The 25,935-nt window shown below is 39.2% G+C and overlaps 1 protein-coding gene across 1 annotated transcript; it reads right to left on the bottom strand.

Annotated features, from left to right (window-relative positions):
* Window positions 1-18,932: 18,932 nt before the first annotated feature.
* Window positions 18,933-25,413, bottom strand: SEC61G (SEC61 translocon subunit gamma). Its single transcript, NM_001003325.1, is given in 4 exon segments — window positions 18,933-19,104; window positions 21,952-22,054; window positions 23,305-23,403; window positions 25,397-25,413. Coding segments are annotated over 3 exon segments (207 nt in total). The 5' UTR covers window positions 23,399-23,403; window positions 25,397-25,413; the 3' UTR covers window positions 18,933-19,094.
* Between the last annotated feature and the right edge of the window lie 522 nt (window positions 25,414-25,935).

Here is a 25,935-nt window from a genome sequence, read left to right on the forward strand (position 1 = left end):
CCCACAGGCACCCTAGAAGCATACCTTTGCAAACATTACAAGAGATATTGTACATCATTGAAGCTTTAAAGCTAGGGACTTATTCACTTTAACCAATGAGTGTCTCATCCCTTTGCACCTGAAAACAAAAATATATTTGCCAGGTGACTTTGCAGACTACTGCAAGGAATACCATAGAAGAGAAATACTTGCTGCCACGCTGATAGCATGCTATGTTTCTTGCTCTATATCTTTCTATGTGATTATCTTGTTAAGAGTGGCCTATGGTAGTCTTGTGAGTCTGAATGCTTAGTTCGGTATCAGAAGAAGATCCTTTGGTAGGTGTTGAAACACCATTATGAGCATAGTGCTCTGTTTCACCAGGATCTTCACGTGGCTCAGTACTGGAATCATTACCGACCATGTAGATGATTCTAGTTTTGTAAGCACAACACTTACATGCCTTAGAGCACACTACTTGCTGCATCCTTCCACACTGTCAATATGTATGTAGGAGGTGATCTTTGTGTTGGTTGATGGTCACTCCAACTCCTGTTTCTGCTTCTTATACCTAGGGTTTTCAATTACTCCTGTCTTGAATACAATACTCCTGTCTTGAAAAATGCCCATCATGCCCCACTGACAGGAGAATAACCATAGTTATTACGAAGCCTTTATTTGATAAGGTCAATGTCTGAATCACATGTGGTTTTATTTTTATTGTCTATCATTGCTCTTGGTCATCAGTCATTTGATCCTTTTTTCCAGACATGTCTGGTGATTTTGTTTGAATGTCTGAGTTTTAAATTTAAGGAACTATATTTTTGCATTTTTAGAAATGCTATTTATTATTTTTCAAACCTTCTTTATTATCTTTTTATTTGATTATAATATCTACTCCTTTTACATTTATAATTAAAAATAATAAATTACATTTAGTTGACTCATTCAGATTCTTTTATTTGAGCTTCTTTAAGTACCATGTTTTGGATTGTTTATTAACACTTCTATACAATGGATTGTTTCCTGTGTGGTTTATTATGATATATAAAATTATGTCATGGAAATTAATAACTTCCAAATTTAAATATTTCAGAAACTTGTATCTATTGAGCTGCTGGTTCAAATTACTCTCCAAGGTAGTGTCCTCCTTACAAGCATTCAGAATTGCATGTTCATTGTCAGGATATGTTTCCACAGTTAATAACCATAGCAGAATAATAAGAAAATTATAAGGAATAGTACTCAAATTCTTAAACGCTTCCAGCCAGAAATGACTGCATAATTTCCACTCATGTTCCACTGGACAAAGCAAGTCACATGACATTCAACGGGATGGGGAAATGCATTAATACTGAGTACCTAAATGCAGAAAACTCAAAAATGTTGGTGAGCAGCTGTAGGAACTACTATCTATGACATCTAACTTATTGTGAGCTCAGTTTGTTTGGAAACTGTTTCTTCTGTGGGCACTCTGTAAAGTGTCCTTACAGAGAAGATTTGTGTTAATTTCTTCCTGATGCCCCAAGGATTTTGCATATATAATCAGTTTTCCATTAATTTTCTAGCTTTGGTTTTCTTTACTCGTGAATTTTTGGCTCCATGCTCATTGATTGCTTAGATTTAGAGTTTCAATATTTCATTGGATTGGACCCATTAAATGAAAGACACAACAATCAAGGCTTCCATTTTTCTACCTTTCTATTCCTGTACATAGCATTTAAAACTTATATACTCTCTGATTCATAAACAATGTACCATCACTTTTTACACTTAACATGCTTTAAATGAATGTCCTCTTTATGTCACTTGATATTTCCTGGCAGTACCTTCAAAAAATTTATTAAAATTTATTCTGCATTTATATTTTGTCTGTGTTTCGCAATCTGCCAAGTTTCCAGAAACACAAGTGCTGTGCTGCATATTTGTCTGTCAATCTTCTCTACAATAGTGTAATTATCTCACAGATAGGAATCATGTCAATTTATAGACTCTGTCTCCATCTTGCTTCCCAGCAGGACTCAATAAATGTTTGACAACTGAGAAATAAATAACTATTACCACTTTAATGTAATAGATAGTGTTAATGAAAGCAGCCAACCACTCTTTCTGTTCCAGTACATGTATGTCTCTTATCCTATCAACAGATGGAATCTATTTCCTTCCTTTGAATCTGGGCCAGTCCTGTGACTTGTCTTGTGCAATGGAAATCAGTGGAAATGATGTTCTAGGACTTCCAATCCTATACCTTAAAAGGATCACAACCTCTACTCTCTGATCTTGTAGCTCAGCCATCTGGAGGCTGGGAAGTCCAGACTAAAGTACTAAATGAGACCACATGAAGAAAAGCCCTGTAGAATGAACTATCACTTCAAATATTCCAGCACCCACCAAGATTTCAGCTGAATGAATATGCTAAGAGACTTTAAATAAATATTTAAGCAGGTGAACTGCCCAACTGAGTCCTGATCAACGCATGAAACAGAAATAATAAATTGTCTGTTTAGGCTACCAAATTTTGAGATGGTTTATTACATAACAATAAATAATTCAGATAGCTAATAACCAGTTAACTAAATATGCTACTGTTGGAAATTTATTTTAAAATTATAATTTTTAGGGGAAATATTCTAGAAAGTAAATTACTGTCTTTAAGGTGACATGACTAAAGGAAAATAGTTTTAATTTAATAAAGCAATTTTGAAAATTTTAAAAACTGCTTCTAAAACTCAGATTGATATTTGGAGACAGGTCTCTTCTTGGGCTAAAAGGGGAGCAGTTAATTATCTTGACTTTCCCAACTGGTTTCTGAAAAGATTTGCTGAATTTGAGGTTAGTTTTATTATTTGTGCACCACCTCTCAGTTTTAGTGGAATTTTTTAAGAAGTAGAAAAATATAATCTATAGATTTCTGGCCCAGGAAACTAACCAAGGATTTTTCTCGCATTCAAATGATTTCAGTTTTTTAGTGAATCTAGCATTTAAAAATAAAACAAATGATGCCGCCGCAGAACTGATGCCAAACAGAGGCTTCAGTAATAATCACTATGAAGGCTGTAACCTTTCATGCTTTTGACATTTCAAAAGTTGTGACTGTAAGTTTTAGAATAATGAAACAAATTCTAAATTATTAACCTATTGTATTACAAATATGGAATAACACATTTCATATCGTAGCATAATAATTTTTACATTATGAATGTCCAGATCAGGGCAATAAAGCCATTCCCATGCATTTTAGCAGAACTATCCAAAAGATGTCAGGTTTTTGGATGAGAACAACTTGGCAGGGGCTCATGCAGAATATAAAGTCTCAGCTTTATTCTTGGTGACTGCTGTATTTCTGCAAATTTTCTGTTAAAAACAAGAAACTGAAACTTTCTCTAACCTTAACATTTTTTTTTGATCTTGTGGAAATAGAGTACATTTATCATCCATATCATGTATGTTGATAATTGCTTAAACATGAAATAAGAGAAAATAGGGCTGCTACTCACCGTTAATAACATGTTAATGGTATCCCTACCTTCTATATGAACTCTGCACAGGACGTTTAGTCTTAATATAGCTCTTCCAGCACAGTTCTTCTGACATTATCCTTTCACTAAATGCTCACCTAGGTAATTGTATCCTATTGATGAAAGAAAACAATGGATATTCAATTTCCTTTTTATCTAGTAAAAGCCACATTGAGTGAATCTGCTTATTAAGTAAATAGCAAATAAATTAAATGCTGTAATAAATGTCTCCATCTGAATACACTACAGAGAGGAAGAAATGAAATTATATATACAGGTTTAAAATGAGTTTAAGATAAATATAAAAATATTCTATCCTGAAACAACATTACATAAGTGAAATTCAGATGGCTCTTAGGGATGGGTTTCAAAGTATGTACAATTTTCATTACTACAGAAAACTTTAGCTATTAGTTCAGCAGAACATTGACACCTTTCTGCTAGTTTGAATAGTAGCTCTGTGAGCCATTTCTGTATTTTACTAAGTAACTAGAAGACCACAATGAACTATCACATCAATTTTCCTGCTTTTATCTATATAGTGTCGGAGCATTGGCTGCTCCTCTTCCCTTTGACTTCATAACATTGTGGTTCCCCAGGATGCCCTCATTGGACTTCTTTCTTCTCTCTACACACAACAAACTTTCTATCATCGCTTAATTATTAATCAAGAATCTGGTAGCTATTCAATGTGTGCACGCACAACCCACACACACACACACACACACACACACACACACGTTCTTGAAGCCCAGACTCAGTTACATAAAATAATTCCACTGTCAACCAAATCATGAAAAGATGAAATATATTTCCCTTAAAAGAAAACTACATTTAATAAATAAAAGCACACAACCCACAGGAGGAGGCAGAGCTATGTGGTTTTCATTTTGAAAAGTCTGTACTGTTCCCTCCAAAAGCAATGATCTGCAGGTACGGGCTAAGCTCTCCCTTGGTGCTTCCCTGGTGTCGGCCAAGGAATGGTGGGTGGCCTCTGTCTCATCCAGAACCTCATTCTGCCCTCCTTCCTCCCACCAGGTCAGAGCTCCTCCTTCTCCGCCCCCAACTCAACTCCTCAGGGACTCATCTACTGCTTCCCAAACTCAAGCCCAAGGAAAGGCGTATAGTGATTTCCTTCTTGCTCTACATTCGTACATTATTTCTGGTTCTATTTTTATGTCATAAGTGTGTGCTTGTCTTTCCTCAAGATTTATCTTTGATTTTCAAAAAGCCTTTCTGTGTGTGTATACTTTATATAGTATATACATATATATTCTCAAAAAGCCTGTTTTAAAAAATCTATTTAATATATATTATATGTATACTCTTTTTTTTTCTTTTTAAATCTTGAACTTTCAAGTTTGTGTATCTCTTTTTATTATCTCCAAACTAATTCCTTCTATAGGCAATGAATTCCCTCTCACTGAACGAGGGGAAAAGTAACTGAAGTAATCAGTTATAAAAAACACATTGCTGAATATTTCTAGATATCATCTTTTATAATACTTCCCCTGAAGCAATGTATTAAATCCAGGAAACTGGGAGGATTAAAACATTTGTAAATCCTTTAAAAAGATACCTAGTTTACCTCTAGTCTCAGCCTTCCAAAATGTAATGCATCTCAAAAAATTCATCTTCAGTACAATCTTTTCAATGAAATATTTCTCAACCCCCCCAATATACACAAATAACCATAAATGTTTTATTATAAATAATAAATGCTTCCCTGTAGGAGTCATTGGGCTCTGGATAAGTCTGCTTCTTCTCCATCCTCTATCTTTGTTCCTCAGAGTAGCACCAATGTCTATTAGGGAACCTGTGAGAAATGCAAAATCTCAATCCTCATCCCTCATTTCCTGAATCAGAATCTGCATTTTAGCAAGATCCTCAGGTGATTTATCTTCACACAGAAGTTTGAGAAAAGCTCTGCTCCACTAGAAACTTCAGCTCAGGGTCCCCAAACTCCTCCCCCCACGTATCCCTCAAGTCTAGGAATTACTTTGCTGACACTCTCTAGAAAATAAAGGCAAAAATCATTATGCCCTTTTTCCCTTCTTATTTCAGGAGACTAAAACTCCCTAACCACCCCTTGAAAACTGCTGCCTAATTCCTGTGAGGTTCCCTTTTTCCTGATCCTACCTCTCACCCTTCCTTAACTCTGAAATTCTTTCATTATGCCATCTGCAATATGTGGTCAGTTACCAACAAATCCCCAGTGTTTTCTTATGTCAGAGTATTTCCTTCATCCTTCTGCTCCTCCAGCCCAGCTCAGGTGTGCTGGAATCTTTTCTTTCCCTTCTCACTCATAACATCAGGACTGAAGATGGGGTAGGTATCCTCCTTGATCCTCAGTGCAGCTCTGAGGTCGATCCATCAACTTCTCTAAACTTCACTCTCCAGGTTTCAACCTCATAGCGTCAATCAGTACCGCCCACTGCCTTCCTAACAGTGTCACCTACAAACTCTTGAGTCAGTCCTCCCTCCTACCTCATTCCCGGAAGACTTGTGTTCCTGGCTTGCTGTCACTCTCTCCACCCCTCTTCCTGTTATAATTCTTGGCGACCTTAATAACCACAAACCACAAGACATTTACTTTCCAATTTCTGCACTTTCTTACTTCCAAGGATCTGGATTTTCCTACTCTTAGTTACTATTCCCATGGTCCTTCTTCCAGTGTTATAACTATTCATAACCACCAGTAACTCCAACTCCTCCATAATTTGAATTCCAGAACACTGCTTTCAACCACAAACTCCTATCTTCTAGCTCCTCTCTGTAGAACCTCAATTTTAACAAACCTTTTACTCACTGGAACCTACAATCCATTGTCATCCAGCTCTTTTAATTCTTAAACAGACACTTAAATACCATGGTACATCTTTGTATCACTTTCTGACATGTACTCTCAGCCCACTTAACTATTTTCTTCCTTCATTACTTCAGTTGTAAAAAATTCAAGTGAAATTTATTTTATTATTAGCAAGGATGAGCCATTCCCACTGCCTTGGCAGTAGATCTTCTCTCTTCTCACTCCTACATTATAAATTTTTCCTTTCTCCTTTGGACAAGTCCTATTACTATAAAAACACATTGTTATGTCTCTCATCTTAAAAGGAAACTCTTTAGACCCCACCTCCCTTTTCAACTATCACCCTTTAAAGCAATCTCAAAAGTTGTCTGTGGTTCTTTGTTCATATCCCTAGCTCCTCATTGTCTTTGGAATCCACTCTAGTGAGGTCTTTGTCCCAACAAACTACTCTTATCAAAATCACAAATATTCTCTACATTGCTAAGTAGTCTCTTTCTGTATAAGCTCTATACATCAATACAAATACTGTTTATATTATTAAATCCCAAACTTCATTTTACATAACTTTTCAGGAGCATTTGATTCCGCTGGTCTCTTACTCTTTGAAGCATTTTATACTTGGCTTCCATGGCCCCACATCCCTAGGTTTCTTCCTAACTCACTGGTTGGTCCTTTTCTGTCTTCATAACATTGTACTTCCCCAGGACTCTATCACTGGATTTCTTTTCTTCTCTTGCTACATGCACCCCTTAGATGGTCTAATCTCATCTCAAGGCTTAAAACATCTCTACCCTGATGATTCCCAACATATCTCTACCCTGATGATTTCTCAGGTATGTCTAGCCTGAACATCTCCTAGGAACATCAGACTACCTGTTCAATATCTCCATTTGACTATTTAATAGGCTTCTCAAACTAACATACCCAAAACCAAATTGCTGATAATTCTCCAAAATCCACCCCTATCCCAGTCATCCCCCATCATATTAACTGCAATCTATTAGGACTATATTTGTCCATGAATGATTCTTCAATTTGTATGTAACTGTTCACAAAGGAGAAATACTTTGATGACTATGTTATCATCAGTTGTTTGGGATTGAAATATAAAGTAAAATAGATTTCCTTTTTAAGTTGACAGGGCATGACTTTCAGTGGAATTAATTCCTCATAAACAGAGGAAAGGTCTTAGGGAGATAATGATTGCCATAAAAAAGAGCCTGGATTTCAAAGATTTTCATTTTACTGACCTCCATTGCCCTCTGCATGGTTACCTCAGCTGAGCATTTAATAAACTCAGTGTGATATAACTTGAGAAGTGTCTGTATTTAGGTGGGGCTGTCCATGTTATCGAACAGTTACGTGAGAGTTATACCTACCCAATAACACATTTTACCTTCTACAGAAGTCATAATATGACAATCTGGTGACCTCCAGGTGGGAGCTTGGGGCTTCAGCTGGAAAGATGAATTGTGTAGGCTGGGTGGTGTTTCTCTATTTTGATCAAAGTCAGCACCATTTATTTAAGAGCATTGTTAAAGGTATAGAACCCCAGCTAACATCCACAGATTCTGATTTGGTAAATATAAGATGGGGCCCCAGGACCCATATTTTTGACAAATACCTGGATGAGTCTTATATTCAGGGACGTTTGGAAAGCACTGGCATATAAAGATGAGCCTGGGTAATCCTACAGATCTCTGTCTCCCCACCCCCCATCCAAATGTTCACTTTACAACACTTTGCTTTTATGTAAGATGTACATTAGTACCTGTTTTCACTAAAAGAAAAAACCTGAGTAGGATTTTAGCTTTTATGATGATAATTGCTTCTTTACTTTACTTCATTTCGACTTGTGAAAGGCTTCATAGGAATACTCTACTTTCAGATAATGGGAGAGACCTGTTTTCAGAGATATTACCATTAAGAATTTCTTCACCCTAAGATATCATAAAATAAATGAAAAGTCCTGCCACAGAAGACGATATTTATAACATAATACCCAGAGAGTGCAGAGCATGAAGTCTCCTATCAGTGCTGATGGAGTAGGAGTTAGTACAATCACTTCAGAAAATGATAGCTTTACCAAGTTGGAGCATAGACATACTTTTGACCCTATAATTTACTCTAAATATTACACCAAAAGAAATGCTTGGACAAATACACTAGAAGACATGCATAAGCACATTCTTAGCAGTGTGATTCATAACAGAAAAAAAAAAAAACCTAGAAACAATTCAAACATCCATCAACAGTAAAATGAGTAAATATATTGTGGAATAATTTTACAATGGGATGTCACACAGTAGTGAGCATAAATGGACTGCAGTTATGAGAGCTATGTATTAACATACATGAATCTCAAAATAACCTTTTTAAGTGAAGAAAAGTTATAGAAGAATATAGCAGTATGGTTCCACTTATTCGAAGCTCTAAAACTGTCAAGCTGAAAATATATTATTTGCTCATACCTATAGTTTACAATCTAAAAAAGGAGAGAGAAAACTCAATGATCATTTTAACTTCTGTGTGGGACAAAAAGAAGGAAATACAATCTGGGAGGGAATAGGGCACTTCTGGTTTGACTTAATTTCTTAAATTGACTAGAGAATACATGAATATTTGTTTTATTATTCTTTAAACTGTTTAGTCATATGGTATATAATATTTGAATATGAGTAACATCAATTTTAAAAATATAATGAACTGTTTATTGGACTTTCTTCCACCCACGTAAAGTGCACTCGACATAATAAACTGAATATTGACGACAACTTTGCATGGCATTTCCTCCCTATTTTACTGATAAGGAAACAACCTCAAAATTGCATTGAATAAAACTTGAGCATTTAATAAATGCCCTGATGTCTCTACAGTTACTAAAACCAGAGCCTGGATTTGAAGCAGTCTAACTCCGAAGACTTCTGCTTTCCTGCTTCTCATATTAAAAATGTTAGCTATTACTGTGCTTGGAACTCTTCCAACCACTTTATATGCAATATTCACAATTTTAGAGATGAGGGAATTGAGGCACAAAGAGAGTATATGATTTATCAAAGATAACACAACTGGTAAGTGATAAAGCTGCCTCCACTGTGCTCTAGTGCCCATCAAGACTAACCTCCTCAATACCTCCGTAATCCACCTTCTCCTCCTCCCCTTTCCTTCCACTGTGTTCTTAATTCAGGATAATCTTTTCACCTTTTAGAAAACTAGACTGCAATTTGTTTTCCTTGCTTTCCGTTTTACTCATGATTATTATCCCAAGCAATATATCCTCTGCACTGTCCCTAATATGGTCTTTCTAAAATAAAATTTGCACTAGTCCCAGGAAGAGGTGTATTGACCTCATGTGGCTACTTCATATCGCACTTAAATATGACAAATACAAAAGAAATGAATAATATATAAGAAAAACAAATTTAATAAGAATGAAGAAGGGTGCTGGGAATTAATAAAGTCCTATTCCCTTTTCTCACTATAGGTAGAGAATATTGCAGACAAGCATCTATTCCCACAGAAGAATAATAAAATAATTTTACTCCAAATATTAATTAGCCAGAAAAATGCTTCCCATTCTGGTGCTTAGGAGTTTCTAAACATAATAATTAGCTACTTGCTAATCACTCTAAAGTGAAAAAATGTGACATATAAATATATATATACATATATGTACATATACATATATGTATATATATATATATATTTATGAATGTTACTCAGTTATCAGAAAGAATAAAATCTTGCCATTTGCAACAACATGGATGGAACTAGAGAGTATTATGCTAAGTGAAATCAATCAGCCAGAAGAAAGAAAAATACCATATAATCTCACTCATATATGGAATTTAAGAAACAAAATTGATGAATGTAAAGAAAGGAAAGGAAAAATAAAATAAGATAAAAACATAGGGGGAGACAAACCATAAAAGACTCTTAATCATAGGAAACAAACAGTGTCACTGGAGGGGAAGTGGGTGGGGGGATGGGGTAACTGGGTGATGGGCATTAAGGAGGACATGTGATGGAATGAGCACTGGGTGTTATATGCAACTGATGAATTCCTAAATTCTACCCCCAAAGTTAATATACTATGTGTTAACTAATTTGAATTTAAATAAAACCAAGAACCAAAAATCAAAAAATAATAATAATCTTAACAAAAGTCATCAACAAAGAATGAGAATCACATTGGAAACATAAATTTATTGGCCATACTACCTTATCAAAGGCAATTAATTATAAAGATCTTCAAAGTTCTGAGGGAAAATATTTGTTTAGAACCAAGTTTTTCATGTGCAATATAACTATCGATCAACTGTGAGATTAGACTAAAAGATGCTTTGATCTCTTACACATTTTACTTAGGAAGTTATTGGTGATAAATTACAGCAAAATAAAAGAACAAACCAAGAAAGTGAAAGATTTAGAATCTGGGAAACATTATCACTAACTCAGAGAATGAAAGGAAGAAAGATGCCAGGACAGCACTGTGCTTCAGGTCAAGAAATACTTGGTCTGGCCTGGAGTGAGAGGACTGAGAGGACAGAGGGCTGCAGAGGGAGGCAGGCAGCACAAGGAGGGAGAGTGCATTTCATGTAATACGTCCTGAGACACAGTGATAAAGGCAGACAATGTTAAGGAAAATAGAAATAAAAACATAAACATAAAATACAGAAAGCTGATCAGAAAAGAAATGTAACTATAATACACTATGTGGTTTGGAAGTTAGCAAAATTCATTTTGTTAGAGTAATGTAAACATTATTTTTTAACTTTTAGAATCTATCTATTTACAAAGCAAAAAGTGACATGACTAAACGCTACCAAGTCTGAAAATGTAAAAGTTCAAATGTTAAGAGTGGAGTGGTGATGGGAAAGAAGTGGCCAAATTAAAGAGAAAAACAAGCCCACAGATATCTTCATCTTTAATGTGGGGAGTTAAAAAGATACTGCCCACACTGTTAGAACAAAAAATAGAGGTGTAAATATACTACCTACAGGCACAAACCATAGTCAGGGCAATTAAAAACAGTAGTTTACACTAGGAAGATGGAGAAGGCAAAGTGGCAAGCATGGAACTGAGCTAACGCATCATCTACTGTAACAGAAAATCAAAAGCATATCTAAGTAGGTGAAGCTAGAAGTAATTTCTAGGATTTGGAGATTAAGAGAATTACCAGAAGCAGCAGCTCTAATTAGAGTCAGGCTTCTAGACGGTGGGTCTGGCAAGTCAAACGGCTGAAGTGGAAGGTTGATGTTATTATTTACAAGCCTCTATACCACTTGACTAAAAACCAGTTTGATAAAATGTATGTGTGTGAGAGACACAAAGGTTTATAGCTCCAGAATATACCAGGTATGAGTTTCAGGTCATAAAACTAGGATATGAGAAATTCATATCGTCATTTTTGACTAATAAAAGTTAAACGGTTCCAAGGCCCCACCCACCCCCAAGTCAGAAATTCAACCTCAGCTGTTTACAGAGATTGTCTCAGCAGGCCCTGGGTCGTGCAAAGGCCCTGAGGGCTTATACAGTCTTGAGCATTCAAAGAATCTCAGGTTTTCAGTCTACGCTGGTTGTCAATGATGAGTTCATTATCTGACCCCTCTGTCCTCTAGAGGCAGAAAACAATAACCGTCTGCCCTTTAAATATAAGGTTCCTTTTTTTCTTAAATAAAATAGAATGCAATTAATAGAAAATAAAAGAATGCACAGTACATAGTATGAGTAAGGCTATTATTACCTGAATAATAATAGTTAACTTGGGCAATCCAGGTCAGGTAAAGAAAACAACTGAGCAGGACACTGAAAAAGAAATACTTAGCAAAGGAAGAGTTTTTAGTATTTATTACTTTCAATATAATTTACTATAATTTTTAATAATGGCAAATTTGACAGAAATGAATTATAAACCATTAAAAAATGAATCAGTGAGTCTATATTGATAATACATAGATTAGTATGTTAAATAAGTAAATACATACATGGAGAATGTTGGTCTACTTCCAGTAGAATTCTGAAGGCCAACTAAGAATGTGATGGGAGTGCTGGGGTGCCCTTATTTGTAAAGGGAGGAAAGATTTGAGGATCTTGTATGCTTCCTCAAATTCTAACATTTTTTTCCAAGTTTAGGTGCTCAAGTTTGTCTGTAAAGACTCTTATATTAAACATGCTATTACTGAACAATAATACATTAAGGAAAAATATGTAATAAATATTGGGAAAGGTCAACATATATTCTTTTTAAAAAAAGATTTTATTTATTTATTCATGAGAGACACACGGGGGGGGGGGGGGGGGGCGGGGGCAGAGACTCAGAGAGAAAAGCAGGCTCCATGCAGGGAGCCCGACGCAGGACTCGATCTCAGGTCTCCAGGATCACGCCCTGGGCCAAAGGCAGGAGCCAAACTGCTGAGCCACCCAGGGATCCCCCATATATTTTTTAAATATACAGCATATAAATAAACACTCACACACTACACATTCATATATATTACATTCTTGATACCTTTTTTTTTCATTAAGGACCTTATGGCATAATAAAAAATATATTTATGTTTGGTCTCTGGTTTCTGGCACAGGACTCCTAAAACTCTTGGAATTTCTTGTGATAGGAGTGTCTTTTGTTATTTATAGGAGCCTCTTCTGACCACACTCAAATTTATGCTAATGAGATGACTCTTGGCAGGCCCCCAAGTGGCTTCAGGATGGGGGCTGATGAGTAAAAGCAAAGCAGAATTAGTAAAAGCAGCAGGATTCCTCTGGGTTAGAAGAGAGGCTGGAAATGGAATCTAATCACCAATAGCTACTGATTTAATCAGCCACACATACATAAATGATGCCTCAGTAAAAAACCATACATGATGCGGGAGCTTCCCTGTTGGTGCCGCACATCAACATGTTAGAAGGGTGGTGTATCCAAAGAGGATGTGGAAGCTTTGCTTCCTCCTCCCCACTCATACCTTGCCCTATACAGCCCTTCCATTTGGCTGTTTGAATTGCATCTTTAAAAATGTAAGTAAAGCACTCTCCTGAGTTATGAGTCAATTCTAGTGAATTATTAAATCTGGAGGGGGTAGATTGTGAGAACTCCCACATTTGTAGTTGGCCGGGCAGTAGTGTGGTTTGTCTGGGGACCCCACTTGCAACTGGCACCTAACGTGAGGGTCATCTTGTGGGCCTGAGCCCTTTAACTTGTGCAATCTGACGCTAACTCCAGGGGCGCAGTGTCAAAACGAAATGAATAGTTGGAACATATAGGTGCCATAGAATTGGAGAACTGTTTGGAAAATGACACATTTGGTGTCAGAAGAAAAACATTACAGACGCAATGAATGCTCTTGAACCAGCTTGGCCAGCTAAACCTAAAGGCCAGCTTTGGTGGGTTATGGACGTTTTCAGGAAACTCAGAGCCCTGTCTGAATAAACTAGCTCACAGAGGAGCACTTTAGAAATCATCTTCCCCAACTTCTTCAGAGACCAAGCAGGTGGAGTGTGCAATTTTTATTTTTAAACTTTTTAAAGTCATCTCTACGCCCAATGCAGAGCTCAAACTGAAGACCCCGAGATCAAGAGTCACGCTCTACTGACTGAGCCAGGCTGCCTCCCAAAGTACACAATTTGTAAATGCCTTGAGATAGCTACTTCACAGCTTACTGCAAAGACTAACCATGCCACTTTCCATCATCTGCAGTGCTTGTACTTCTTTCTACCCTAGGATGATGAGGAAAGTAGTCAGAATAAATGGTTACCGGTAGGACTTTTGGGGGGCACCTGGGTGGCTCAGCGGTTGAGCATCTGCCTTTGGCTCAGGGTGTGATCCTGGGTCCTGGGATTGATTCCCACATTGGGTTCCCTCATGGAGCCTGCTTCTTCCTCTGCCTGTGTCTCTGCCTCTCTCTGTGTTTCTCATGAAATCTTTTTTTTTTTTAAAGGACTTTTTTACACCCTCTTTTCACAGCCAGAGTTGAGGTTACACACTTTCTTCTTGCTTCTTAAGCACACTTTCTTACTGTCAGTACCTAGCCAACATCTTAGCATACTGAAGGCAATCAGTTCACTGAATTTAACCTAAAATTTCCCAGGCCTTTGGTAAATGTGAATTCCTTGCACTTTGGGTTAGGAAACAAGACAATGTGAGACGTTATTTTAACATGACTGTGGGCAAGCTGTCGGGGAAAACAGACAATGCCATACGAAGATAATCAGAACTGCAGCCTATACCAATTGGAGGAAGGCCAGCGAAATACAGCTTCAGTAAATCTTGCCTCTGAGGAGGTGGAAGATTAGAGAAAAAAAACAAGATCTAACATTAAAATACCTATGTTCCAGGCACTGTGCCCACTTCATTCACATATACTTTCTGACCTAAGGGAATTCGACATTAAAAGCTGGGCATTAATATCCCCATTCGGAAGATCAGGAGACTGTAACTCAAACGGGTTAAGGAAACTTCACCTCAGGTGACGCGGTCCACGACTGCCCTAGGCACCTGCCCTAGGCACCGTCTGTGCAACCAACTACTGTTCTTCTCTGAGAGGACAATGAACTTGCTTTGTTACTGGCTCAGTTCATTGTGACAAGTGTCCTGACATATTTTCACTTGGTTCTGCCTCCTGAACTTCCCAAAACACGTAGAAATAACACTATCTCTTTCAGGTCTATACAGTTTAGCTTTCAAAGCCTTTCCCATCTATAGGGGTAACAGTCTTCTTACTATGAGGAGGGACAGGGCCTTTTAGGCCCATTACACTCAGAGAGGATAATGCCGGAGGAGTTCAAAGAACTGGCTAGTTTTCCTGGTCCTCCAATCTAGGTTTTTGTTTTGTTTCGTTCACAAGACCTCGAAAACATTCGAGAGAAGACACTGCTACCTGGCCAGTTTTAGAATCATGTACTCCATGTCTTAAGTCCTTTCTTTTAAGGCTAGCTAGTCCTCAGTCAAGACTGTGGGTGGCCCCAAGAATGTCATGTGTGGCTCTTAAAGCAGGGGAATAAAACTTATAAACTGTACTGATGCTAAAAGTAATCAAAAAAAAAAAAATACCATAAATTACATTGCCATATGGAGATACAAGGAATCCTCAATCATTAATGGAGAAGGAAATAGTTTTCTATATAGGCTTTTGGCAAGGGGAAAGAAGGTATGGCAGGCTAAAAACCCAAAATTGCTACTGTTCCAAGTTGAAAAGCTAAGGCATATGCAGATCAAGACCATGGTGCAGGCATAAATATAAAAAGACACATGTTTGTGTATTCTGATGTCAAAAAACCAGCACACACACATATACATATGTCTATTAATTTTCTTACACTGGGTTGCTCTGACCAGAAAAGTTGAGGATTTGCACTCTACTAGGCCAGTGATTTAATCATTTTCTATGTGGCCTTTGCAAACAAGAAATTATTAAACCAGCAATGTATACACTTGTTTCCTTCCTTTAACAAGCAGTGGCTACTACCTGCAGAAACTGCCCTAAGCACTTGTGATTTGGCAATAAATTGACTAATTTATTAAAATATCTCCTGGAATTTCTATTTTAGTGGGGCAGACAAAAAAGGAAAAAATAGAGGTGTGATGGGGTTGTGGACGTTATTTCAGAGAATACAAGATCTACATTGTCACAGGATTATTGTGAGGATCAACTGAGAAGGAATAGTTTGAAAACTGTCAGGCCTTACATAAGTATCATTAATCCTATAAAGCATTTGCTCCAACCTCTCTACTGGTCAGTCAACATTTGTGATACTATTCATTTAAAAAATCAACAAGTGTTTGATAGGAAGAGAATGAAAATACATCATTAATTTTAATTCGTGAACCGACCGATATCCTATTTCAATGAGCTATTTCATGGTATCAAGACTTTCCAGGAGCCCACAAACCACACTATAAGCAAGGTTGATCAAAAGAAACTGAAACAGCAAGGTTGGTTAGGAGCTGAAAAAGCATGAGACCAGCAAATACAGGACTCCCAAGGCTAGCTATAGAATGAGAAAGGTCAGATAGAATAAGCCTCGGAAAACGAGAAAAATGCATCCAGAGTCTGGAAATCTACCCAGAAAAGACCTTCTCCAGCAAAATTATGATCAGTGTGTAACACAAGAGGTACAAGTCAACTCATTTTAAGCATTTTCAGCTCATTTACACTTTGACATAAGGTGCTCCTTCACACATAGAACACAAGGCACTCAGGGTAAATTAAATACCATTTATTGCAAGCAGAACCTTCCTAACAAATGAGACAAATGGCCCAAGAACAGATTTTGGAGGAAACACGGCTTTCAAGCAGTAACAAAGTAACTGGAATTGGAACCAGGCTTTATTTCCTCCTCTTCATCAAGGCTCTGACATGCTGTCTGGACATCTCCCTCCTTGATGTGTATTTCTCTGCTGACTTTATATGGTTAGAGTTTAGTCTTGTGGGCCAGGTGGCAATCACCTGCTTTAAGGGATAGGGGGTCGTGGAAGTGGCAGCACTATCATAAAAAAGGGCATTCTTTTTACTTTGGTATAGGTATTTAAACAACACAAAACCATTAGCAACTTTTGGTGGTGCCTGGCTGGCTCAGTTGGCAGAGCCTGTGACTCCTGATTGCAGGCTGTTAAGTACAAGCCCCACATTGGGTGTGTATAGATTTAAAAATAAAATCTTTTCTTAAAAAAATTATTTTTTTAAAAGATTTATTTATTCATGAGAGACACAGAGAGAGAGAGTCAGATACACAGGCAGAGGGAGAAGCAGGCTCCATTCAGGGAGCCTGATGATGTGGGACTTGATCCTGGATCTCCAGGATCAGGTCCTGGGCTGAAGGTGGCGCTGAACCGCTGACCCACCTGGGCTGCCCTATTTTACTTTCTAAAAAACTAAGAACTTTTAAAAACTTGCTACTCAAAGTGTGGTCCACGTACTAGCAGCCATAGCATATTCTCAGGCCCACCCAGACCTACTGAATTAACCTCTAGGGGTAGGACCCAAGGAGCCGTGTCTTAAAAGTAACTGTCACAGATGATTCTTGTACTTGCTAAAGCGTTAAGTAGTGTTGTAACAGAAATGCACTAGCTCTTAAGTGTATCAGTATGGTTAGTAAGAAAAATCTATGTTACTTTTCCTACATAAGACTTCATTGTTTTAGCGTGAAGGTTATTCTGTTCTACCACCAGGTATTATTAGCCTTCATTTTACATGTATAAATATATGACATGTGGGCAGCTCTGGTGGCTCAGCGGTTTAGCACCACCTTCAGCCTGGGGTGTGATACTGGAGACCCGGGATCAAGTCCCATGTCGGGTTCCCTGCATGGAGCCTGCTTCTCCCTCTACCCCTCTCTCTCTGTCTGCCATGAATAAATAAAATCTTAAAAAAAAAAAAATATATATATATATATATATGACACGTAGGCACCTTACCTCCCATGTGCCAAGAACCAGTAAATCAGCAAAATAAAAGACGAACAGCCTAAATACATGCTATAAATAGGGATTCATAATTATATCAAAAAATACTAATATTCAGAATTATCTCATCCTGTAAGAAGGTAATACACATTTGCCAGAGGCAAAGCCAGTCTACATTTTAGAATAATTTCTAGCATACTTTGTGTATAGCATGTGCACACATGCACACACACACATACTTTTGGCCTTTAAGGATCTAAGTGTATGTAAAATGTGGCCACATGGACTCCCTAAAATCACAGATCCAAGGCTTTATTTTTATTTCCTTGAAGACAACCACTCATTCAAAACTGAAATACTTCTCAGCATTTCAAAACTGGCAGAAAATCAGCTACTATCACTATGAAAACAGACTTTGCTCTCTGCACCAGATTCCAAAACTGAGGAATATTGCCCAACCACACCAGTTAGACACCTGCCTACTTATTCATGAAGAAACAGAGGACATTTATCAAATATGTGCTACTAACCAATTAAGAAATATTTTATATTCGAGTAGAACTAACCCAGTTTACTGGTTTCAGATGTAGGATGTACTGATTCAACAATTTTTAGTGCTGCTAACCAATTTATTAAACACATTAGAACTTGGAAATACACTTTAATACACACCAAATAAACGGATTAATGAAACTTTTTTTTTCAAAGGGGAATAAACTACCTCACTTATTCACTATTTTTTTAAAAGGCACAGGTGGCCAGTTTTCACCCCACATTCCAATATCAGTGAATTAATTCTTCGCATAATTCAGAACTCTAATGACTGTGGACCAACTGGTCTGAAGAGGACCTTGCACTCTGAAGTTTTAACTGTTATTTCCAAGAAGCTGCTTCATGTAGCACCTAAACTTCTGGAGCTCTGTTTGTATTTTGAGTGCTTAAGGACAAAACTCCTACCTACCCTCAACTCTTTCATTACCTTTATCATCCTTTACCAGCTGTTTCTTCTGCCATGATAAAATGTTTATTTGAGAGAAATGCACTCAGAAAGTGCGGTACTTCATTTTAATTTCTCTGATAAAGTAAAATATGAAGGATGGAAGGAAGGAGAATTAATAAGGGAGGAAGGAGTTAATAAGGGAAGGAAGGAGAGTTAATAAGAGAAGGGAAAACAACCCATTATTTCCTATCAAATTTGATAAATATCTATGATGGAAAAAAGTTTATTTTGAAATTATTTTAATTTACAAATACAAAACATCTTGGAAGACAAAAAAAAAAACATCAAAGAAAAACACGAAACATATTAGGCACATTTTTACTTCATGAGCTTCTCGTATCAATTATTCACCAATCCCCAAGATGAAAGACTCTTTTAAAAAGGTATTCAGCCTCCACTGTAAAAGAAAGAAAACATTCCATTTGAGTGTATAGAACATTTTAGTAATAATTATTTGAAATGCAATACGCTATAATTTCATGGAGCTAAAAATCTGTTATTTGAGAACCCCAAGAGAGCATAAAGGAGAAGAAATGATACTTTAAAATCTCGGCATGGAAAAAGGTCCTTAGAGATGACGTGGCTTCTGCACAGGCTTATCTTAAAAACTCAGAATCCTCTTTTGGGAAATGTGTTTAACAGTCTAAGACTTGTTTAAGAGTCTTGTCTTTCTGAACAAGGTAGAAAATATGAATTACAAGTAGTTAGCTAGTGAGTTTTTCAATTTGGTATGTAATGAGCCAGTTGAAAATAAAGAATAAAACTTCCCACAATCACTAAAAGACAGAGGTTTAATCATAATGAAAACAAAAATCACCTTTTCTATAGAACCTCTTAAGTCTTAAAAGCATAAACACTATATTGGTATGCTGAGATATACATTTTAGGTCTGTTTAGTAATTTTTTTCTTTAAAGTAGGCTCACACCCAATATGGGGCTTGAACGCACAACCCTTAAGAGGAAGGACGGCACAGTCTACTGAGCCAGCGAGGCACCCCTAGTATTACTCAGTAATGTTAAGCAAAGAAAAACAACTGTATTATTAGATGAAAGTAATACTCCTGAAATACTCTGAATATATGATTTAATGCTAAGTATTTTTAGTATTATTAAATTGTATTGCTATAACCTAAATATCCTCAACTATATGTCCTTTAAATTATCGTTCTATAGCTATTCCTTTGGACTGCTGCAATTGTATAGAAGTGGGAAAAACTTTTATCATAAGGAAATTAAAAAGTGCTAATTCAGCCTAATGAAAAGAAGCTTATGCTTATTATTTCATTTGCTATCATCCCAAAATAATTTAAGTAGTGATTTATGCTCTTTTCAAACAGGAAGAAAAGATCTTTTGGTTTTAAAGATGTTGAAGAGAGTCATGAGAAGAGTAAGTTTTGATAGCTTTTTTCAAATAATGTCTATTTGGCCTTCATGTTAATGTAAAAACTATCTAAAGGTAGACTTTTAACCCTATAAATGTTGAGAAACATTTTACTAGAAGACAAGGTTTCTAAGTAACTAGCTATTGAACAATCTCTGATTAGTAAAATTGGTAAAAGATACTGTGCGTTGGGACACCTGGGTGGCTCAGTGGTTGAATGTCTGTCTGGGAATCAAGTCCCGCACTGGGCTCCCCATAGGGAGCCTGCTTCTCCCTCTGCCTAATCTCTGCACCTCTCTGTGTGTCTCATGAATAAATAAGTAAAATCTTAAAAAAAAGAAAAAAGATACTGTGTGTTTGCTGTGGAAAGAATTAAAAGAAAGGAAATTATTAATACTTCTTTCAAAACCCTGTTGGGAACAACCAAACAGACTAATCTCAATCCAAAAGGGGGACACTAAGAGTGCCTGTCCTAAACAGTACTTTAGACCACAACTTAAACAATGAATTAAAAGATTTTCTAGTACAAAACTAGGATAAATAACAATGTTGGACAGATTAAAAACTCAAAAGACTTCCCTAAGGGAATCTAGGAAAAAGGAATTTAACGAGGATAATGTTCCATTCTTAAGCTAAAAACAAACCACCCCAACTGTTTAAACCCAGGATAAAGGAAATTTATTGTAGCAGTTATTTGTGAGAAACTGTCTGAGGATTTTAGCCGTTAGCAAGAAAACATCTGTAGAAAGCATTCAATTCTAAATACTGGATTTTAAGAAGACTGATGAAATGCAAACTGGAGTATAAAGTAAGGAATGTGACTCAGAATGAGGAGTGTTCAACTGAGCCAGAATGAGAGATGTCTCTTAATAATGGTTAAAAATACAGGCTCCGGAGTCAGTCGGCCTGGGTTTTATACGCTGCTCTACTGCTTACCAGCGGTAAGGAATATGTACTTTCCATCCCTGTTTCTTCTAAGAATGAAGAAACTACTTCAACTACTACTAAAATAGTTGTGTTAACCTCACAGAAGCATTATGAGGATTAAAGGAGTTGACTGAAGTAGGAACAGTCCCTGGCACACAGTAAGTGCCCGATAAACGTTAGAAACTATTACTATCACCATGACCATCAGAAAAAGATAAAAAACCTTATGTTTTTCATTTAATTCAACAAATACGTATTCACTGCTTTTCATGGGTACAAGAAAGAGTACATTGGACTAGGTTCAGCAGTACACACTCTACAGAAAATACATACACACGTATATATTCTCACGTATTAATATTCTATATACATATTAACACTGTGGGTGTTCGTAAACGATCTACAACAGGACTGGCTCAGACCCCACAGTCTAGTGAGTAGAGGCCCTATCAATGACTCAAGGCATACAGTAATGTCCAGCCAGAGAGTTAAAAATACAGTATCTCAGAGTTGCTACAAAGACTATAGAACATATAAAACCACTCCTAATTATCAGGTACTCATAAATACCAGTAGAACTCTAGCAGCATTAAAACCTAAGAAGACCTATCTATGTATTAACAAAACAGTAGGCTATCAACTCAACGGACTTCCACCTTTTTTAAAGACTTACTGGGGGGAGAGAGAGAGAGAGAGAGCGCACGAGCCCACGCACATTGAGCAGGGGATAGGGCAGCAGGAGGGGGAGAGAGAATCTCCAGCAAATTCCCCGAAAGGAGCCTAATTCAGAACCTGACTCGAAGTTTGATCCCATGACCCTGAGATCATGACCTGAGCTGAAATCAAGAGTCAGATGCTTAACCAACTGAGCCACCCAGGAGCCCCTTCAATTTTTATTCTAGCCTAGATATTGTCTATTTCAAAAAGTTTACTTACACAATGATGTTATTAATAGGGATATGGATCAATTTCACAAAAAAGCCAATGAATCCCATTATAGCAAATCCTATTGCTGTTGCCATGGCAATCTTCTGGAATTCTGGATTTAAAAACACAAAATTTAGATTATTTTTTGCATTGTCACTGCAAGTATAGCAGAGAAAACTAACAATGATGTACATAAACTTACTGGTGTACATTTCTCCTGATAGTAAATATATCATTTGAAATTAAACATGATATAAAGAAATAAACTGCTCAACAGATTTTGAAATTTTCGTTATTTTACTGATGTTTAAGGAATATAAGTGTCTGCCCATGCTAGTGAATCCACAAATAAGCAGCAAATGAACCTAATACCGAAAAGTAAAATATGAATAAAAGAAATGCACAGTATTTGTTTTAAAAGTTGTTATACATTAGAAGTATTAATTATAAAACCACAGAACATGACTTTTTAAAATAAACAATAGGTCTGTTGTCTTTGATATCATAATGAAGCCAGAAATAAAGCCTGAGAAACCAAAGTAGGCTGGTCACAATCTTATGTAACAGTTTCAGGCCCTAGTAATGCTTCCATTTAATCTATTTCCTCAGGGAAGCTTCCCCCTGCCCTCCTGACTCGGTTAGTCTTATTATGTGCCGTCCAAACTCCCATTTCTCTTCTATAGTAATTACCACAGCTGTTATTAAAGTGATAATTGCCATTATGCATTCATGACTGTCTTCCCTCAAAGAGTCTAAACTACCCAAGAACGATTAATCCAAGAGGATTACATATTTTTATATGTTATCCTGTATATATATTTTCTATTACATCCCCAGCTCCTAACTCAGGCAGTACTCAAACAAATGAAGGTAAATTCTAGTGCACCTTGTAACAGATGAATCACGACAAATGAAGACTTTAACTTCCTAGGTTAGCAATACCTATAGTCTTAATTTCATGTTAAGGTTTTGTTTGGGGGAGGGGCTGAGAGGGGGCCAATAGCAGGGCAGGGAGGACTCCCAAAAGATTTTCCAGAATGGAAACATGGAAGATACTAGAAACCCTGAAGCCGTTTAACTACGACTAAGACAGGCCTAACATGGAAAATAAGACTGTAATATTCTTTCACAATTTGAAAATACCTAAAACAGAAAAATCTGTAACGTGTAAAGAAGTGTGTAAAATTTAGGGAGTACTTAAAAAGCAACAAAGGAAAACAAACACAAATCATTAAAAATGTCGAAAATAATGCAACAGTCATTAAACAGGAAGATATCAATCAAAGACTAAAAAAAATGCAAAGATTTCATCTTTTCTCCCCCCCCCCTTTTTTTTCTTTTCTCCCTATTTAAAGCTATTACCTTTTCGATCAGGTTTAGTACATCTTTTAACCAGTCGAATGGAGTCCTTCACAAACTGCCGGCTTGGCTCAACGAACTGCATTACCTGATCCATGATGCCTATTTAAAAAAAAAAAAAAAGAGTAAAAAGATACTCATTGGTACTATTTATCGTAAAGAAGTACTTGCTCAGTTACATCAAAATGTAAAAATCAAAATGACTTCATGTCGGAGACGAGTCCATTCCATTTCATAAAATTAAATTAAAAAAAATACCAATTTCAAGCCTAAACCTGGGAAACAGACTGAAGGCAATAAGAAAAAAAGAAAACCCAGCACAGGTCTCACCTATGCCTTTATCAGGGTGGAGGACACCTGCTGCTCACACAGGAGGTCAGTCAACAAGACATCCCTTCCTCACCCACTCTGCAGTCTCCGCATCCTCCCGCTGGGAACCCGACAACGCTGGGATCCAGCAAACACTTCCTGTATTTGACGTCACTCTCAGAAACCAGGGCCCAGGGCAGGGAAGGCCTGACTATGGTGCCACAGGCGTCTGGACTGGAGGCAAACGTGGGTCTCGATCTGATTGTTCGAGACCGTGGCCACACCACACCTTTAGAAGAGAGTGTTCGTGCGGAATAGGTCCTAGTTCCCCAAACCACGACGATGGGCTAAACCAAGATCCAGACTCGGAGAAGCTATTACCTGCACTCCCAACCTGTAGGCAGGACACCCCTCCTAAGTTCGTCGGGGTCGCCTACCACGCAGCGGAAATGCCACCCAAGCTCGGCTTCAGAGCCACCGCCTGGGGGGGGGGGGGGGAGGCCAATTTACTACCGGCACCCTACCCTCTCTCTACCCTCTCTCTCGTGCTTAGAGCGGGGGCCAAGTGCTTACGGAGGTTCCCTAAGTTCCTTAAATCAACCAACGACAGCCGCTGTCCAGGGCAGCTTCGGCTCCAAAGCCGCGTCCGGGGAACACAGACGCTCCAAGACACAGGGTCCGCGCCCAGGTGGGCAGCTGGAACGGAATCCCGGAAACCTGCGCCAAGCACACCAGGTCCCCCGAAAACACACAAAGGCCTGGTTTCTCTTCTGTTTTTTTTTTTTTTTTTTTTTAAAGATTTTATTTATTCATGAGAAACAGAGAGAGAGAGAGGCAGAGGCAGAGGGAGAAGCAGGGAGCCCGACGCAGGACTCGATCCTGGGTCTCCACGTCACGCCCTGGGCTGCAGGCGGCGCTAACCGCTGAGCCCCCCGAGATGCCCACGCCTGGTTTCCTAATATTTCACTCAACTTTGTCCTTCAAATCCAATTACGCTGCAGTGTCCGCACCCAGGTGGGCAGCTGGAATCAAATTCCGCAAACATTCTGCGCCAACTACAGGAGGTCCCTCCGAAAACATACGTAGGCCTGCTTTCTCTCTTTTCAAGATTTTATTTTATTTATTCCCGAGAGACCCACAGAGAGACAGAGACACAGAGAGACAGAGACACACACAGACCCAGGCAGTGGAGGAGCAGGCTCCACGTCGGGAGCCCGTCGCGGGGCTCGATCCCGAGGCCCCGGGGTCACGCCCTGGGCCGAAGGCGGCGCTAACCGCTGGGCCACCGGGCTGCCCAACCTGGTTTCCTAATATTTCACTCAGCTTTGTCCTTCCAATCCAGTGCGCTTGAACTCTGTGGAGGCTGTGAGGAAGGCGAAGGGCTCTTTCCTGGGGGCGGGGGGGGGGGGGCAACCCAGAGCCGCGGCCTCGCCCACTCCCCACAGCGCGCTGGGACGCCCCCCGTCAGGTCCACACCGAGCGCCCACGTTAGCCCCCGCTGGGCACAGCCCTCCCTTCCCCTCCCCGCCGAGCCCACCCCGGAAGGCGCGGCCACGGGCGGCCGAGGCGAGCCGCCCCGACCCTGAGCGCTGAGGGGCCGGCGCCCATCGGAGCCACCGCCCCCGGGACCTGGCCTCCACGCAAGCCCCCGTGGAGCAGGACCGTGGGCAGCCGCGAGCGCCGGACTCGCCTCAGACCCGAGCCGGGGGAGCGGGGGGGGCCCTTCCGACCGCCCGCCCCTCAGCCTCCCGGCGACGCCCGCCGCCTTCAGGGGGACCCAGCTCACCTGCCGCCGCCTCCTCACCCGCCAGCGACACGTAGCACAAAAGCGGACGACCGAGAGCTACCGGAACCGGAACCGGAAACCGCGTCTCCCTCTAGCCCGCCCACCCACCCGCCGCTCATTGGTCCCTTACGCGGAGACATCAGTGCGCAGGTGCAGCTCCTAGTACGCCTCGGACACGCCTCCCGGAAGAGGCGGCCTGCGGTGCGCGATGACGTGCGCGCCCCGCGGTTTGGCCCTCCTGGGCGGCTGCGTGGGGCGGCTAACGCGTCCTTCCCGGGCAGCGTCCCCGGAGCCCTGACGTCACCGCGTTCGCGGCCCGAGCCCCGCGGCCTTGCGCGGCACGTGCTCCGCAGACGCGAGCGAGGCCGGTGGAGGCGGGGTGGCTGCGTTGGACGGGACGGGTCCCGACTCAGTTGTTGGTCCCGGTCGCGCGTCGCCTGCCTGCCCGCACGGTTTATATGCGTTCGATTTATTGATCGAAGTGAAGCTCGCAAGCAGCATGACCACGTGACGGCCGACCTACCCCAAAGTCTCCAGCC

Source organism: Canis lupus, chromosome 18, assembly GCF_011100685.1.
Source record: "Canis lupus familiaris isolate Mischka breed German Shepherd chromosome 18, alternate assembly UU_Cfam_GSD_1.0, whole genome shotgun sequence".
Taxonomy (NCBI): domain Eukaryota; kingdom Metazoa; phylum Chordata; class Mammalia; order Carnivora; family Canidae; genus Canis; species Canis lupus.